The following is a 19046-nucleotide window of genomic DNA, read 5'->3' on the forward strand; positions in this document are numbered from 1 at the left end:
TCACAAAGTTGAAGTTATGCAGGAGTTGGATATTCCAAAAAGAAAATGACCCAAAACACAGTTTTGGGAGAGGGCCAAGTACAATGTTCTGGAATGGCAGTCACAGTCCCCTGACTTGAATATCATTGAAAATCTATGGGATTATTTGAAGCATGCTGTCCATACTCAGCAGCCATCAAATTTAACTGAACTGGAGAGATTTTGTATGGAAGAATGGTCAAAAATACCTTCACCCAGAATCCAGACACTCATCAAAGGCTATAGGAGGTGTATGGAAGCTGTTATATTTGCAAATGGAGGCTCAACTAAGTATTGATGCAATATCTCTGTTGGGGTGCCCAAATTTATGCACCTGTCTAATTTTGTTATATTTTGTTCTGTTAATCCAATAAACTTAATGTCACTGCTGAAATACTACTGTTTCCATAAGGCATGTCATATATTAAAAGGAAGTTGCTACTTTGAAAGCTCAGCCAATGATAAACAAAAATCCAAAGAATTAAGAGGGGTTCCCAAACTTCTTCATTTGACTGTATGGGGTTCCCAAACTTTTTCATATGACAGGATATACAAAAACAGCATAATTATATAGCAAACAATTGTATCACTCACCCATTATATGGGCCTTTTGAGGTGTGTATTCAGCATGGACTTCACCTTAAACATCAGAAAAAATGGGAGAGAATGTTGTAATCTAATTGGTGTGAATTTTTTTTTTTAGATTTACAATTTAAGTTAAGGCAGTATTAGTATTCCTAACTCAAATTTTAATAATGAGGCCAGTGCAATGCAAGTCCTGTTAGATGTTGGACTTTTTAGATGACAGCTTGGACGAACCAGTCTCTATGGCGGTTACCTAGCACCTGGAGCTCAGGGTCGCTTAACAAGAAGTGGAGTTGGCAGGCTTGCATTGTACTGGAGAATTGGTGGAACTTGCCCATTTGTCCTTTAGAGGGATAATGCCCGCGCTTTAGGTGCCATGGGAGGAGATTCCAGACCAGACAGTTAGAAATAGGTGGGTCACGATCACAATCATCACATCATCAACCTCAGAACTGGAAGTGCCAAATCGTTTTTAGGTCCTTGTGGAGCTGGTCTGTGTCTCTGAAGATTCTCTGGTGATAGGCAGGCATGATGAGCCCCATCAGGCCACCTCAAAAGCAGAAAATAAATGTTAGTTGTATTTGCAGTCTCAGTCATTAGGGGGATTGAAGTTCAGGTTTGCTCTAGAGACCGAGAGTCTTGTACGGTGTGTTGCCTTCAGGGTGCAGAGGTGGGAGTTCTTCCTGAACGTTTGGATAGGCTCTTGGCCAGAGCAAGGCTGGATCTACTTGTCATAGTGTTTGCTGGAACAAATGACATACATAAGGGTAATCTGTCAGTTAGGTGCCAGGCAAGTAGTCTTCTCTGATGTTCTGCCTGTGCCATGCTCCAGTCCAGGTAAGACTGAGGAGATTAGAAGAATTAATGCATGGCTCAAATCTTATTGTAGGGAAGAAGGGTATAGGTTTGTGGAGCATCGGGACTCCTTTTGTAACAGATGAGACCTGTTCCACCATGACAGGTTACATCTGAACCGGAGGGGCACTAGTGTTTATTAGGGAGGCATATGTTATATTAGTCAAGGATTTTTAAGGTATAGTTTGTGGTTGCAGGGAGTTTAGGACAGGCCAGGTTTTGAACTGTGCATGGAGGAACAAAGAATAGTGTTAAAATAAAAATGCACAGCATTGTAAATTGTAAGTGCCTTAATGCCAGAAATATCAAGAATAAAACAAGTGAGTTGGTGTTGTGTATAGAGGAACATAATTATGACATTGCAGCAATAATGGAAACCTGGCTTAATAACAAAAATGGGGATGACTATAACACAGAGGGATACACAGTTTTTTAGGAAGGATGGACAGAAGAGAGGAGGAGGTGGGGTTGCTGTTTATGTCAAACAGAATTTAAAGGCAAGTCCTCCTCTTCACTTAGATGATGAGCCCCATCCTAGTGAGGACATGTGGCTTCACATTGAAATATATTGACTGTCCAATGCAAACAGTCATTTTAATACACATCTTTTTAGTAGTATTAAAAAGGCAAGTTTACAGGGGGATATTATAGTCATGTGGAACTTTAATTACTCAAATATTAACTGGGTTAACCTTGCAAATAGCAGAGCACAAGTTTTTAGAAGTAATCAGTGACTGTTTTTTAGCACAGTATGTTTCCTTTTAGGGCTAATTATTTTTTTCCTTTTGTCCCAGAGCTGAATATCTTTCCAAAAAACTCTTTTCTATAAAGCACATAAAGCAATGGTTTCACACATAAATCAACATAAAATACTTATTTATGACAAATGTCAGTCTGTTTTATATTCCATGAGTCTCTACAGTATATAAATTTGCATACTTATTACATACCTGTTTGTCTCATCACTCATAAGCTGAAAGGCATTTTCTGGATAAAAAAACAGCTTGAAGTAGTTGAGTGGCTGGTAATCCATAGTGTCCTCTAGCACACCATGTCATTTGGTGAAGTCCAGTTGCCAGCTTGCCTCCTGTGGATCAAAGTCTGTATAGTCCTCCCAGGACAAACATTGCCAGAGCCGCATCAGCTACATGAGTACGTTCAGCACTACGATCAGTTGGTAACCAATCAACTGATAATAAGTCAGACTCTGATTCAGCAGCAATATGCAAAAAATAAATAATATGCTCTCTCACCCAATGTCGATGCCATTCTAGACATTGTTTATGCTACTCACGCACTTACACGTCAACAAGTCTAATGGTCCTATTAGCAAAGTGGGGCTACCTATAATGTAACGGCAAGTTTTATTGACATTTACAGCTTTTTTCTCTGCCCCTGGATGTCGACAAAAGACACATTCTGACCGTGAAGTATAAACCTGCCCTAAGGAGGATAGACTGGGTTAAGGTTTTAAGTCAAGGATCAGTGGAACAGGTTTTAAATGAAATGCAGGACAGGTGCAGACCTAAATTTAGAATTAGTGGAAAATTAAAAAAAAACTGCAGTGAGTTAACAAAGTTAGAAAAGAATTTGCCAAAGATAAAACAGCTGTATAAGGCGTATAAGACTGATAATTCCAAAGTGAATTGTAGGGTGTATGAGAACGTGCGGGAACCATTAAGAAGGATATCAGAGAAGCTAAGTTAAAGAGGAATATGGCAGGTAAGGCTAAAGATGACCAAAAGTAAGTTTAGCATGCATTACAGGAAAATTAAGGGAAGGAATCATTCAGTATAAGATTGAGCAACACATGGCAAGAACAGGAGTTTTACTGAAAAGTCAGCATGGATTCAGAAGAGGAAGGTCATATTTTACTGACATGCTGGAATTCTATAAGGAAGCAACAAAAGGATATGATCCATGTAGAGTATATGATGTTATTTATCTGGACGTTCAGGAACCATTTGTTAAGGTGCCACATGAGAGGTTGGGCATCAGGCTAAATGAAGTGGGAGTTGAGGGTGTTGTTTGTAGATGCAAAGTTGGCTCAGACATAGTATGCAAAGGGTTATAGTGCGAGGAACCTTATCAGGATTTGCTGATATTAGGAGTAGTGTCCCTCGGGAGCCAGTGCTAGGGTTGCTTCTGTTTTTAATATGTATAAATAATTTGGATAGGAATATAAGTAACAGGCTGGTTAAGTTTGCAGATGATACCAAGATAGGTGGAATTTCAGATAGACTGGAATACATTGAATCATTACAGAGGGACTTGGAAAGCATACAGACATGGGCAGATTTGTGGTAGATAAAATTTAATGTCAGTAAATATAAAGTATTTCACATAGGAATTAAAAGTGTTAGGTCTGAATACTGGTTAAAAATGGAAAGTTCAACTTATGAGAAGGATTTAGGACTATCTACTAAGAACACAAGGTCACAGTTGGAAACAGGTTAAGGGTAACTTTTGCACAAACATTAGGAAGTTTTTCTTTTCAGGGAACTAAAGGCACTTGGAATAAGTTACCAAGTAGTGTGGTAGTACTACTAGTAGGGCTTTAACATTAGAATCCCTGAAGCCTACGAAAACACTCGTAATCCTGGGGCACCTTAAATTCCCTCGCACATCCTCATCATCGTCTTTTGTTTTGCAAATGTGTGAATCAGCACAAGCAGCCTGCTGTTTCATTCCCCTCACCGACACAGCTTTAACATAAACAGACTTGAGCTGGGAGAACTTGGTGTATCTGGGTTTGAGGTGCCTTGAATTGTACAGGGTAAATAACATATTGTTATTTGGAACACATACATTTCATGTGGGTTCCGTGTCTGCAACAATCTGTGTAAATGTTGGATGACAGGAAATACGAGACAAGAAAACATAACTAGAACAGAAACTTTTTTAATGTTCTACTAATAATTGGCCAAATGCTGACATGAAGTGTATAATGTGTGAAGACTGAAGTCCAAATGTCAAATAAACACTTTCACAAAAGACACAGATATAACAAAACAAGTGTGCTCTTTTTCTAGAATTTAACCAAAATAAAAGAAATTAGGATAGGGTACCATGCGCACACGTATACATCTGCTTGGCTGGTGCAGAGTTTAGAACTGCTGTCTCCAAGTCAAGAGGTTGCGGGTTTGATCCCCAGCTCCTTCACGCATTAACTGTTTTGAGTCGTGAGCAACTATTATTATTTCTATTATAGAAAAAAAACATCCATCCATCCACTTTCTAACCCGCTGAATCCAAATACAGGGTCACGGGGGTCTGCTGGAGCCAATCCCAGCCAACACAGGGCACAAGGCAGGGACCAAGGTACCCAGGTCTCCTAACTGCGAGGCAGCAGCGCTACCACTGCGCCACCGTGCCGCCCGAACAAAAACATACATTTGATTTATTTCAGTCTGTAATAGCCAGTGTGAATTTATGGTACTTGTAAAAGTTAGTGCTTTGTTTCATTATTCACTTTTATTCTCTCAGTCACGTTCACGCTCCCCCCGATATGACACTGTTAGTTTTCAAATTAAGACGTGCTATAACCGAGGTGAACTCTGATGAGGATGAGGGTTCTACATTGGGGAAAGGGAACAAAAGCCTTCCCCCGCAAGAAACGTCCACTCACATAAGAACAACACAGCTGCACCAGGCATAAAGGTGAAAGATGGCACCTTTTGGATGTTGCAATAGGTTAGAGGTCATCCTGCCAGTCAATCTGCCACACAGTAACAGAAGAGTGGTTTTTAAGCGTATCTTTCTGGAGTTTGCAGTAACTCCTGCAGTCGCACATTACAATGAAAGAAATCTCTTTTGCAGAAAGTCTGTTATGTCAGAGGTCACAAGCTCACCCCTATACATTTATAATGGAGCTTTGTTTTTTCATGTTTCAGTAATGCATTTACTATTCAAATAATTGCTTACTTAATCAGTATTTGCCCTGTAATTTATTATTTCATTCACACCTTAAAATGAGCATGCTCCTTTACTTTAGTATTTTTAAATATGGTATAATTTCAAGACATTTCTGTTTATTTTGCACCCAATATACTTTTCAAAGGAAATGTGATTTAATTTATGATACATTTTGTAATTATGCTCAGAAAGAAGCTATATTAAACAGACTGGCTGTTTACCTAGTCACTTATACAGCTTTGGGTAGATTAGTTGAAATTGTTGGTGTAATGTATCTGGCACTCAAGAGTTTTGAATTCCAGAGTTTAAGTAAACTCATTTTTAATCTTACCTACAGTGGAGAGAAGTATTGTAATTTTTACATGATGTTCTTCTGTTTACCCTTATTTGTTAGTTGATACCATTGTATGCTATAACAGACAGATGACCTGGGAAGGGTGGTGCCTGCCTTGTTGCCAAGATATGTAGTGGTTTCCTGTGGCCCTGCACTGGATTAAGTTAGTTCAGGAAATGGATAGATGGATGAAGAAATATCCCAGCATCAAGTTTGTATTAGCCTGCGATGTTTAACTAAGAAGCTAGCCTGGACATAGGCTATACCATTAATGTGATAACTCTTTGACTTTATTGCGTTTCAGGCAATCCTAATATGGAGGATAATGTAGATGGCAAGTAGCAGCCATTGGTCCTCAGATTTTTGAAAGCTTTCCTTTTTTGGCTATGGTGTGGCTTTATTTTGTTTTGCATAATTTCTTAATCTTATTTGTAAACCTTCTGCATAGGGTTGCTCTAAAGTCTTTTTATGCCTGAAAATTTTTTTATCTTGTAGCCTCTTGTTTGAGCATTAATGACTAAATTTGTGCATAACACTTATGCAACATAACCACTTTAAATGCTCTCAGACATTATTCAGTTTGAGCTATAAGAAAAGGTAATGTATACATTTATGGTCATCATTATTAAAATATAGTGATGTATACATTCAAACCCTGTCAGCAGGTGAAATGGTGTTTATATACAGTATAACCTGGATCACTTTAAAGAGTTGTTCAAGTCATCGTTGTTGGTAAAAAGGCCTAAATTTCTCCTCTGCCTGAGAAAGTATTTTTTCTTAGTGCATTTTTCAAACAACCAGTTTTTCTTTTTTTTTTTGGTCACAGGAGGCTAACCAGATTCTCTTCTTATGCAAGTCTGTATGGCTCAGAAATACCCCTTGTCATTAAAAAAAATAAATGCCTCTCTGCAAGTTATGGGTCTAGAGTATTATGATTAGTTAATGAGAAAAATGTTTTCCCCCCTTATGGAATTGATCTCAACAGATTGGGATCCAAGCCTAGCTGCATAAGAGAAGATGCATGTCTTTATAAATACAGTAAATACTAGTGCCCATAAGTATAAAAGATGATGTCAGCCTTGTCAAGCTGTCTTGCATGTTAAATAATCTGTAGTTTAAATATGTGGTCTTTGTAGATAATCTTCACGGCTAAGTCAGTCTGACATACTGTTCAGAAAAAAACACATGCACAGATCTTGCCATATCTTATATTAATCTTTGTGTGTTTCTTTAAATACAGTAGATGTTTCAATAGATTGTAGAAGTAAATATGTTGCCTTAGATTAGTAAAAGCTGTCAAGAATTCAGTTTTATCTTAAAAAATGGATAATAAAAATTAACTCAATAAATATTAAACACATTATGATGTAGTTACTCATTTTTTTACTTTTATTCAGTTGGGGTTCTGCCAACATAGAGACAAAGCTTCTGTAACAAAAAATACTAATGATAGTTTGATAAAACTTATAGATTTACTAGCCAAATACCTGCGCTTCGCAGCGGAGAAGTAGTGTGTTAAAGAAGTTATGAAAAAGAAAAGGAAACATTTTAAAAATAACGTAAGATGATTGTTAATGTAATTGTTTTGTCACTGATATGAGTGTTGCTGTCATATATATAGACACAGACACATACACACACATATATATATATACATATACATATATATGCATATATATATATATATATATATATATATATATATATATATATATATATATATATATATATATATATATATACATATATATATATATATATATATATATATATATATATATATATATATATATATATATATATATATATATATATATATATATATATATATATATATATATATATACATATATATATATATATATATATATATATATATATATATATACATATACATATACATATATAGCAAAATACCCGCGCTTTGCAGCGGAGAAGTAGTGTGTTAAAGAAGTAATGAAAAAGAAAAGGAAACATTTTAATAATAACGTAACATGATTGACAATGTAATTGTTTTGTCATTGTCATGAGTGTTGCTGGCATATATACATATACATATACAAACCGGATTCCAAAAAAGTTGGGACATTAAACAAATTTTGAATAAAAACTGAATGCAATGAAGTGGAGATGGCAAATGTCAATATTTTATTTGTAATAGAACGTAGATGACAGATCAAACGCTTAATCCGAGTAAATGTATCATTTTAAAGGAAAAATATGTTGATTCAAAATTTCACGGTGTCAACAAATCCCAAAAAGTTGGGACAAGTAGCAATAAGAGGCTGGAAAAAGTAAATTTGAGCATAACGAAGAGCTGGAAGACCAATAAACACTAATTAGGTCAATTGGCAACATGATTGGGTATAAAAAGAGCTTCTCAGAGTGGCAGTGTCTCTCAGAAGCCAAGATGAGTAGAGGATCACCAATTCCCACAATGTTACGCAGAAAGATAGTGGAGCAATATCAGAAAGGTGTTACCCAGCGAAAAATTGCAAAGACTTTGCATCTATCATCATCAACTGTGCATAACATCATCCAAGATTCAGAGAATCTGGAACAATCTCTGTGCGTAAGGGTCAAGGCCGTAAAACCATACTGGATGCCCGTGATCTCCGGCCCTTAAACGACACTGCACCACAAACAGGAATGCTACTGTAAAGGAAATCACAGAATGGGCTCAGGAATACTTCCAGAAACCATTGTCAGTGAACACAATCCACCGTGCCATCCGCCGCTGCCAGCTGAAACTCTACAGTGCAAAGAAGAAGCCATTTCTAAGCAAGATCCACAAGCTCAGGCGTTGTCACTGGGCCAGGGATCATTTAAAATGGAGTGTGGCAAAATGGAAGACTGTTCTGTGGTCAGACGAGTCACGATTCAAAGTTCTTTTGGAAATCTGGGACGCCATGTCATCCGGACCAAAGAGGACAAGGACAACCCAAGTTGTTATCAACGCTCAGTTCAGAAGCCTGCATCTCTAATGGTATGGGGTTGCATGAGTGCATGTGGCATGGGCAGCTTGCATGTCTGGAAAGGCACCATCAATGCAGAAAAATATATTCAGGTTCTAGAACAACATATGCTCCCATCCAGACGTCATCTCTTTCAGGGAAGACCCTGCATTTTTCAACAAGATAATGCCAGACCACATTCTGCATCAATCACAACATCATGGCTGCTACGGAGAAGGATCCGGTACTGAAATGGCCAGTCTGCAGTCCAGATCTTTCACCTATAGAGAACATTTGGCGCATCATAAAGAGGAAGGTGCGACAAAGAAGGCTCAAGACGATTGAACAGTTAGAGGCCTATATTAGACAAGAATGGGAGAGCATTCCTATTTCTAAACTTGAGAAACTGGTCTCCTCCGTCCCCAGACGTCTGTTGAGTGTTGTAAGAAGGGGAGATGCCACACAGTGGTGAAAATGGCCTTGTCCCAACTTTTTGGGATTTGTTGACACCATGAAATTCTGAATCAACATATTTTTCCCTTAAAATGATACATTTACTCCGTTTAAACTTTTGTTCTGTGATTTATGTTCTATTCTGAATAAAATATAGAAGTTGGCACCTCCACATCATTGCATTCAGTTTTTATTCACGATTTGTATAGTGTACGAACTTTTTTGGAATCCGGTTTGTATATATACAAAGTTAAATATAATCATCATTGCATGCATTTTTCTTCACCATAGACATTTAAAGACTAAATCCAACTGCCTGATGGGCTCATCAGGCAGTACACACTCACTGCACCCACTCTTGCGAATCGAACCTCAGACGTCCGCGCTAAAGGCTAAGCCTCTCATGTTGCGCTAGGGTGTGTGGTTCGTTTATTTGACAGTATGTAGATTGGGGTATATATATTACTTTTGAGAATGCAACGTATAGTTTTGTCCAGGAGGAAAGCAATGTTGCCTCAAATCAATGGCAACCTTTTGTAGGGTGTGTCCTTGAGACTTATTAATTGTCATCGCGAAGCAGAGCCTTACTGGAAATTTGAGGCATTTCAATTGAAATGGGAGATCAGGGGGTATAACGGTGATGCCAGGAATACATTCAGAGTGTGGCGCTCTGCTGTTTTTTGTGTAGTTGCCTTCACACAGCCTCTTCGCTGCTTTATAAACGAACGCCATATAAAGCCATCACATTGTCAATTGTGTAATGCGTTTTTTACCATACCATACCATACCATATTTATTTGTTGAGCGCTTAAAAACACAGCATTACAACTGACCGAAGTGCTGTACAGTTACAACAAGCAGGACTAAAAGCAAAATATTAAAAACAAACATTAAGAGAGAATTAAAACAGATACTAAAAACAGGTCAGGGGACCAAATAAAATAGAGAAAATAGCAAAAGGCAAGTGGAAAATGAAACAGGTTCAGAATTAAAAGCCAATGTGAAGAAGTGCGTTTTTAGGCGAGATTTGAATGTGGCGACTGAAGCGGCTTGCCTAACCACTAAGGGCAGGGAGTTCCAGAGCCTGGGTGCACAGATGGAGAAAGCCCTTTTACCATGAGCTTTAAAATGTGCCTTGGGAACGGTTAGCAGCAGCTGATCTGTGGATCTAAGAACACGAGGGGGATTATGACAATGGAGCAAGACACTCAAATAGGCGGGGGCTAGACCGTTTAATGCCTTATAGTTGAGGAGGAGAATCTTAAAATCGATTCTGAATCTAACCGGCAGCCAGTGTAGTGTTTTTAAAATCGGTGAAATGTGTTGGATTCTGCTACTTCCAGTTAGAAGCCTTGCAGCCGCATTTTGAGCAGGATTGATGCATGGAAGTGATCACTCGTACTGCATTCAGTAAGTTCACGTGAGCTGCTCTCTTGTGTGATGTTGCGATGTCCACGGCTTAATTTAATGTTAAGTAAGACCCGCACTTAAAAGTTTCTGGCTGCACTCCGGTTGTAATATGACGAAGCTGCGCAAGGTCACTTTTGAGAATGCAAGTATAGTTGTCCAGGATAAAAGCAATCTTGCCTGAAATCAATGGCATCGTTTTGTAGGGTCTGTCCCTGAAACTTATTACTTGTCATTGTGCAGCAGAGCCTTACTGGAAATTGGAGGCATCTGAATTGAAATGGTAGATCAGAGGGGATAAAGGGGATGCGAGGAATACATTGAGCATGGAGAAACTCTAGAGACAGGGTGTGTATTAACTTGTGGATTTTTCTATGAGTATTTGGTGGCCGTGTGACGAAGTTCTCACTCAGCTCAGAGCGAAATGAGGTGAATGGGAGGGGAGTTGATGACGTGACTCCCCCACCCGCCTTAACTGTCAATCCCCCACAAACACAGTCTCCCAGAATTTGCATAAGCACAGCCCTTCACCTGCAATTTTAACTTAGTTACAAAGTGATTAAAACTCTCGTTTATATCCTGTGTCCTCTGATTAAACTTGTATCCCATATTACCGTGGGCATGACAGACACCAGCGGCAGCCTGTCTATGAACTTAATTTAAACTTTAAGTTTACACCGTGTTTTGTTTCCAAAGTAGCAGCACTCATGAATATGGTTGTAAATGTCAGTCGCTTGCTTCTTATTGTTTCGCTGCCTTCTCAATTATATAATGCATGTTTTCTTTAGCGCTTTTTGGAGCTCTTCCTGGTTTTCTAGGTACTGCGTTGATAGTCAGTTCACATGATTACATGGGAGGCGTGATGATGTCACACGAAACTCCGCCCCCCACGGCCATCCAGCTCAACTCCATTACAGTAATTGGAGAAAAATAGCTTCCAGTTATGACCATTACGCGTAGAATTTCGAAATGTCCAACTTTTGTAAGTAAGCTGTAAAGAATGAGCCTACCAAATTTCAGCCTTCTACCCACACAGGAACTTGGAGAATTAGTGATGAGTCAGTCAGTCAGTGAGGGCTTTGCCTTTTATTAGTATAGATTTGTGTATGATGTCATGTTTTACTTTATATTTGTTTTGTAAGAGTTGTAGGTAGAGTTTATTTCCTGCTCTGTTGATGCAGTAATATTATTTAAGGTGAAGCAGATTCTGAAGAAAATAATGTCAGCTTTATTTTGCATTATAAGCTACAATTGCAACAAACTGTCTATGTTTGATTTTAGACGACATTACTTTGACTGTTGATGGAAAGGACACATATGAAGAAGTTAAGAAGGCTGGTCGTTACAGGTAATAATTAGGGGTTTTATATTTTTATGCTGCATATTTTGAGTTAGGACATGAAGCACTGAATATTTTCATTCTCTTCAGTAAGTGGAATGCTGTGACCTATGACCTGTTAGTGTTATCACCAGATATAATTTTAAGGGATTTTTACAATTTCTTACAGTATTTTAAATCACAAAAAAACTATTCCTAGCTGCTCCATAAAGTTGCTGTTTTCCTCTCTTTATTGAAAAATGTCCTTATTATCATATGTTGAATGTCACATTGAAAATCAATCCATAAATGCACTATGTGAACACCACTACAGTACAGACAGCTGCTACAGTACAGTACAGTTTAAGTGATCCCTTTCCTAGTCGTCCTAATCTAGAGAATTTAATCTGGATGCATACAGAACAGAGAGATTAGCTAAAGGAAGAGAAGAATGTTGGTATGAATGGTGGCAGTACAGTATTTTCCTATGTGCATTTAATCCAAATTCCAAAACAGTGGTAGAGCTCTGTGCATTTCTTATCACTTGGAGCTCAGAGGGACTTGAAAGTTCATGGTCTTGGCGCTTGTACTATGAAAGTAACTAAAAAACAATGTACTGCTGTTGAAAGAGTGTTTAGCTAGAACTTAATCCAGTAGTATTCCAAATTTAATATGTACTATTTGACAATGTATTGAAGTGTCTTCTTTTTCTTTCAGCTACTCCCGTTAGGGGTTGCCACAGCGGATCATCTTCTTCCATATCTTTCTGTCCTCTGCATCTTGTTCTGTTACACCCATTACCTGTATGTCCTCTCTCACCACATCCGTAAACCTTCTCTTAGGCCTTCCTCTTTTCTTCTTCCCTGACAGCTCTATTCTTAGCATCATTTTCCCAAATACCAAGCATCTCTTCTCTGCCCATGTCCAAACCAACGCAATCCCTCCTCTCTGACTCTCACAACTGTCCAACTTGAGCTGACCCTCTGTTTTTAATCCTGTCTATCCTCATCACACTCAGTGCAAATCTTAGCATCTTTAACTCCGCCACCTCCAGCTCTGCCTCCTGCTTTCTGGTCAGTGCCTCCAACCCATATAACATAGCTGGTCTCACTAACGTCCTTTAGACCTTCTCTTTCACTCTTGCTGATACCCATCTGTCACAGATTACTCCTGACATTCTTCCCATCCATTCCATCCTGCCTGCACGCTCTTTTTCATCTCTTTTCACAATCCCCATTACTCTGTACTGTTAATCCCAAGTATTTAAACTCATCCAACTTTGCCAGCTCTACTCCTTACATCCTCCATGCCACTGACCTCCCTCTCATTTACACACATGTATTCTGTCTTGTTCCTACTGACCTTCATTCCTTTCCTCTCTAGAGCATATCTCCGCCTCTCCAGGGTCTCCTCAACCTGCTCCCTACTCTCGCTACAGATCACAATGTCATCAACAAACATCATAGTCCACGGTGACTCCTGTTTAATCTCGTTTTTTAACCTGTCCATGACCATTGCAAATGAGAAAGGGCTCAGAGCCGATCCTTGATGTAATCCCACCTCCACCTTGAATGCATCCGTCACTCCTACAGCAGGCCTCACCACCGTGACACTTCCCTTGTACATATCCTGTACAACTCTTACGTACTTCTCTGCCATTCCTGACTTTCTCATACAATACCACAGCTCCTCTCGAGGCACCCTGTCATATGCTTTCTCCAGGTTCACAAAGACGCAATGCAACTCCTTCTGGCCTTCTCTATACTTCTCCATCAACATCCTCAGTAGCAAACATTGCATCCGTGGTGCTCTTTTTTGGCATGAAACCAAACTGCTGCTCACTAATCATCACCTCACTTCTTAACCTAGCTTCCACTACTCTTTCCCATAACTTCATGCTGTGGCTCATCAATTTTATCCCCCTGTAGTTATTACAGTCCTACAAATCCCACTTATTCTTCAGTATTGGCACCAGTATACTTCTTCTCCACTCCTCAGGCATCCTCTCACTTTCCAAGATTTCATTAAACAATCTGATTAAAAATTCCACTGCCATCTCTCCTAAAAACCTCCATGCTTCCACAGGTTTGTCATCTGGACCAACTGCTTTTCCATTCTTCCTCCTCTTCATAGCTGTCCTTACTTCCTCCTTGCTAATCCATTGCACTTCCTGATTCACTATCTCCACATGTACTGTATTGAAGTATGGCAATAATAATGTACATCTGTTTATACTAAATGTTAACTTCATGTTTAAAGCGGTTTTGATTTTATAAAGTAATGTATAGACTTTTAATTTAGGTGAACTGCAACACAATAATTTATTGTTTAGCCAGTGTAATTAATAATTTTGATTATAGTTTGTGTTGTGCTGTCTCAAAAACATAAAAAAAATGATTCTACTTGTGTGGATTTTTTTTAAATACATTGTGCACTATGTAAGATAATAGATTGCTTGTAATAACATTAGTATTTCAAGGCATGATACTTCCTTCCACTTTGTAGATTAATAATTTTGTGTTATAGTGTATACCAAATTGTTTTGACTTAGTTTAACTGATTGTTTCTTATACATCCAAATTCTATTTATACGTATAACTCTGAGAAGTTGTCCAGTCAAACTTTATTTTATATAGTGTCTTCCGCAAGGACCATCATTAGTACTGTATATACCAGGGGTCCTCAATCACGGTCCTGAAGGGCCGCAGTGGCTGCAGGTTTTCCTTCCAACTGGTTTCTTAATTAAAACTCAGGCCTTGTTAATAATGAAACTTAGTATTTAACTGTATGCCTTGTTAGTGTTTTCATTCATCCAAGATAAATTGTAATTGCAGTGTAGAGTTTCTTTACCTGAGAGCATTATCCATGTGTTTTCTGGTCTAGAACAGAATTAAACTTAACTCTTCTTCCAATTTCCCTCTCATTTATTTCTAAGCATTTTTTTAACACAGACATTTTAATGGTGCATATGCACATGTTTAAAAGAGGCACTTTGGCTGGAGAGCTGCTGGTTTATTGGTTATCAGCATTTTATTATTAAGTAATGTCTGATTAACCAAACAGGCAACAATTAAAATTTTAAATACTGCTGCTAAAACTAAAATAGATAATTAAGGGTTATGAATTGTAACAGGCAAGATAACTAAAATTAAGCCTGAAAATGGATTGCTTTAGTAGTAAATAAATGGGCTCTAACTAAAAAATTGGTTGAAGTGGAAACCTGCAGCCACTGCGGCCCTCCAGGACTGCACCTTCAATTTCGTTGTTCCTTTGTAAAAGTGAATCTACAGTATCTAATCTAATCTAATCTAATCTAATTGAGGACCTCTGATTTACAATGTAATTAAAAGTGCTAACAAGCTATATAGTTAAACACCAAGTTTCATTATCAGCAAGGTCTGAGGTCTAATTGGCGAAACTGGCTAGAATGAAAAACTCTAGCCTTTTGCGGCCCTCCAGGACTGTGATTGAGGACCCCTGGTATATACCTTAAACTGTGAAGTTGGAGGAAATACTTCCTTTCTTCAATGAAAACCTCATCATATTCCAGAAATGACAGACTTCCTTAGTAAAGTAAAATAATCGATTGCACTGGGCAAAGTCTGTGGTCCTCAGAGTGAAGCTGACAATGATGAATTAGGTGTTTCAAAAGAATACAGTCCGCATATCTGAGGAAAATTGTGTTTAAATGGGCCAGACATATTAATCTGTAAAACATCTTACTTACCACATCATTAAAGTCATTGATTTTTTTTTTGTTTTATTTCACTGTATAGTATTTATTTTGCAGTCAGCTTAAGTTGACTTTCTATCTTTGGAGAAGCTATTGTGTTAGTAAAGTAAATGCCAGCTTAGCCTTATGACTTACTGGCTTTTCTGATGTATCCCATTACTTGCCTGTAAGCATTCCAAAGGTACTAATAATATTTCTGCCTGCTATATTTTGCTGTTTTGGTTTATTGCCATATAAAAAAAAATTAATAAATGATTGGTTTAGAAATAGGTTCAACTAGTAAAAGTAAATTTTACAAATCAAATTTTTTGGTTTAATGTAGGATTCTAAACCCTTTTAATACACAGTGAAGGAAGGAAAGCAATATAAATATTTCAAATATCCCTTTACTTGATCTAGTTCTATTTACTACTATAAAATGTTTTAACATTTTCTTGTTAATCTATACATCTCGGTGTGTAAAAAGGAAGTATCAGTCTTTCAGAGCAATTTGAAAAAGCTGACATAAAATGATTAAAAAAACCTTTAAAGTACTGTTCCATACAAGTGGGGATTTTGTATATCAGTTTTTTTTTATTTGATTTAGCTTCCTCATTCAGGTTGTCTTACAATTTTTTGGTCTTAAGTCTTAAACTGAGTTAATGAAAATGTAAGTACTGCCAATTTGTAGTAATTTGTACTAAGAGGATCCTGTTTCAAAACTGCAGTCTTGTACATAGGGGATAGTATCACATACAGTGCATGTGAATACGACAAATGTGTTTTATTTTTTACTAGCCATGTTACCTGTCAAAGACAGATAATAGAATAATTTTTAAAATATGTGGTATGTCTTCCCCTGTCTACCTTCAGGTCCTTTCCTCTCTTGACTGGCACTCCCTTTCTTAAATGCATTTCCGTAAAGCCTTCTCTCAGATTTTGTAGTTTCGAGGCACCTTGCTCACTTCTTGTCCACTTTTATATCTCCTGTTTTTGAAGGTGACTCTTGGCATGCCTTCTACACCTTTACTCCTACTCATGTGTCTTAAACTTTGTCTTTCGATTGCGTTAAAAAGCAAAACTGATCAATCACAAATAAGCCAAACTGACCAATCCGATTGCTTTGAGGGACCCGATACACAGACCTTAGTGTTATGTAGTAGATGTGAGATTCACAGCTTCTGTATTTGTCTATATTCTTTTCCAGACACTGAATAGAAAAATTGAGAGGCATAGTATTTTTTTTTTTTTTTAAGTATTGCTCTGTATCAAATTTTAGGAATGAAAAAACTTTTTTTTCATATTCTTTGACCATACTCTTTGAGAACACTGATGGTTTGGTGACTGATGCCCACAATTATGTTAGTGTGGACTTCAATCTTCAGGTATACAGTATCATGAACGTCTATTTATCACTCAAATGCTAACAAATTGCCACTTGCAATATTTTTTTCCTTTTCTAAACAGGAAAGACGTATTAGAAATAGAAATAATAATAAGTATCGCCAGAAAGAGACACCTTTTCACTGATATCAAGAATAAGCCAGGCTTTTGTATGTTGGGAAATACATTTGCTGGCACAATACTTTTACGTATACCTTAGCTTTAGGCCATGCATTTACTTGCCAATGTAAGAATACCTGTAATCTAAAACCAAAATTGCAACCAAGAAAATTCCATGCATGAGTGGAAGCAAGGTAAATTCTAAATATCTGAACATTAAATCTACATTTGTGTGCTGCTTTACTTAATAACAGACACTTGCAAAATAACAGTTTATATTTGATAGTTCTCTATTAGGTTTCACAGACTTAGGAAGCACATTGTATATGAATTAAATTAGTTTCAAAAGCATAAAAATAATTAATCAAATTACAGCTTTGGTTTGGTAGCAGCCTCAAGCAGTGATATGATAGGTTATGGTCACTCCTTTAGGCTGTGGGAATAAGTAACACTGAAGTCAAATGTTAAGGCTGTTGTTTCTTAATTACATGATATACAATTATAATTATATTCTTGTAAAATAGGACAAAATTCTAAACTAGATGTATAAGGCAATACCTAAGCAGTTATTTTTTTATTTTCTTTTTAGTTTTTTCCAAGTTTTGTTTTCTGATATTGTTTTGCCCAAATGCTAAAGGTGAACCAGTTTATGTTGAATACTTTGGTGAACCAATTACATTACACAATTAACAATGGTAACACAGCCTTTAAAATAAAGTAGTAGGAGCTCTCAAGAAACATTTACTTAATGTGTTTTTTTTTCAGGGAGTGTAAGCGTACTCAAGGTGTTTCCACCACCGATCTTGTTGGCAGAATGCTTCTGATGACCAAGGCTCACCACAGCAACATTGTACGTAGTGTTATTCCTAATGGTCTATCTAGGTGAGAAGAGGAAAAATATTGTTCCCTTAATTTTTTCCCCTCAAAAAAATGAAGGGAACACTTCAATCACACGTTGGATCTTAATGAACAAAATATTCAGGTGGATAATCTTTACTGAGTAATACTGTGTAATTTGTTGAGAACAAAATGATGTTGCAATGGTCAATTGAAATAAAAATCACTATCCCACTGAGGGGCTGGATTCAGCATTTTAATGAAAATCAGAGTCAAAAATTAAAATCACAGACTGATACAACTAGGATATCTCCTCCCCGATAACGACCCAGAGGTTCTCAGCTGGATTGCAGGCCTGTGGAACATGCTGGCCAGTGAATGGCATCAATTTCTTCAGAATCCAGGAACTGCCTACACACTCTGGCCTTATGAGGCCAGGCATTGTCCTGCACCAGGAGGAACCCAGGGCCCAGTGCCCCAGCGCAAGGTCTGGCAATGGCTCTGAGGATTTCATCCCAGTACCTACCAGCAGTCAGAGTACTGTTGCCTAGCACATGGAGATCTGTGCAACCCCCCAAGGACGTCCCCAGGCCGTCCCTGACCCACCGCCAAACCAGTCATGCTGAATGACGTTGCATGCTGCATAATATTCACCAGCGTGTCTCCAGACTCTTCCATTTTTGACACATTTGCTCAGTGTGAACCTGCTCTCATTTGTGAAGAGAACAGGGCACTAATGGTGGAGCTGCCAAATGTGGTCTCTGCTGAATGGTAATCTAACTGCACAGTGATGGGATGTGGGCATAGGTCCCACTAGAGGATGTCAGGCCCTCATGGAGTCTGTTCCTGACAGTTTGGTCAGAAACATGCACACTTGTAGCTAGCTGAAGGTCATTTTCTGTTGCTCTGACAGTGCTTCTCCTGTTCCTCCTTTCACAAAGGAGGAGGTGCCATGTCCTGCTGCTGGAATGATGCTTTTCTATAGACCTTTCCAGCTCTCCTCGTATCATGGCCCATCTACTGGCATCTCCTGCATGTTCTTGAGACTGTGCTGAAGACAGCAAACCTTCCTGCAATGGCACATATGGATGTGCCATCCTGGAGGAACTGGACGTGCATGTGTAACCTGAATCAGCTTTAGGTACCGCATAATGC

General features: G+C 38.1%; 1 protein-coding gene across 1 annotated transcript in view; it reads left to right on the forward strand.

The window, feature by feature from the left end:
- pcyt2 (phosphate cytidylyltransferase 2, ethanolamine) overlaps positions 1-19046 on the forward strand; it is a 54773-nt gene that overhangs the window by 14231 nt on the left and 21496 nt on the right. The window contains exons 4-5 of the mRNA XM_039739147.1: positions 11803-11869; positions 17820-17904. Coding sequence (XP_039595081.1) covers positions 11803-11869; positions 17820-17904 — 152 coding nt within the window. The remainder of the gene's footprint in view (positions 1-11802; positions 11870-17819; positions 17905-19046) is intronic.

This window comes from Polypterus senegalus, chromosome 17 (genome assembly GCF_016835505.1).
Source record: "Polypterus senegalus isolate Bchr_013 chromosome 17, ASM1683550v1, whole genome shotgun sequence".
Classification (NCBI taxonomy): domain Eukaryota; kingdom Metazoa; phylum Chordata; class Cladistia; order Polypteriformes; family Polypteridae; genus Polypterus; species Polypterus senegalus.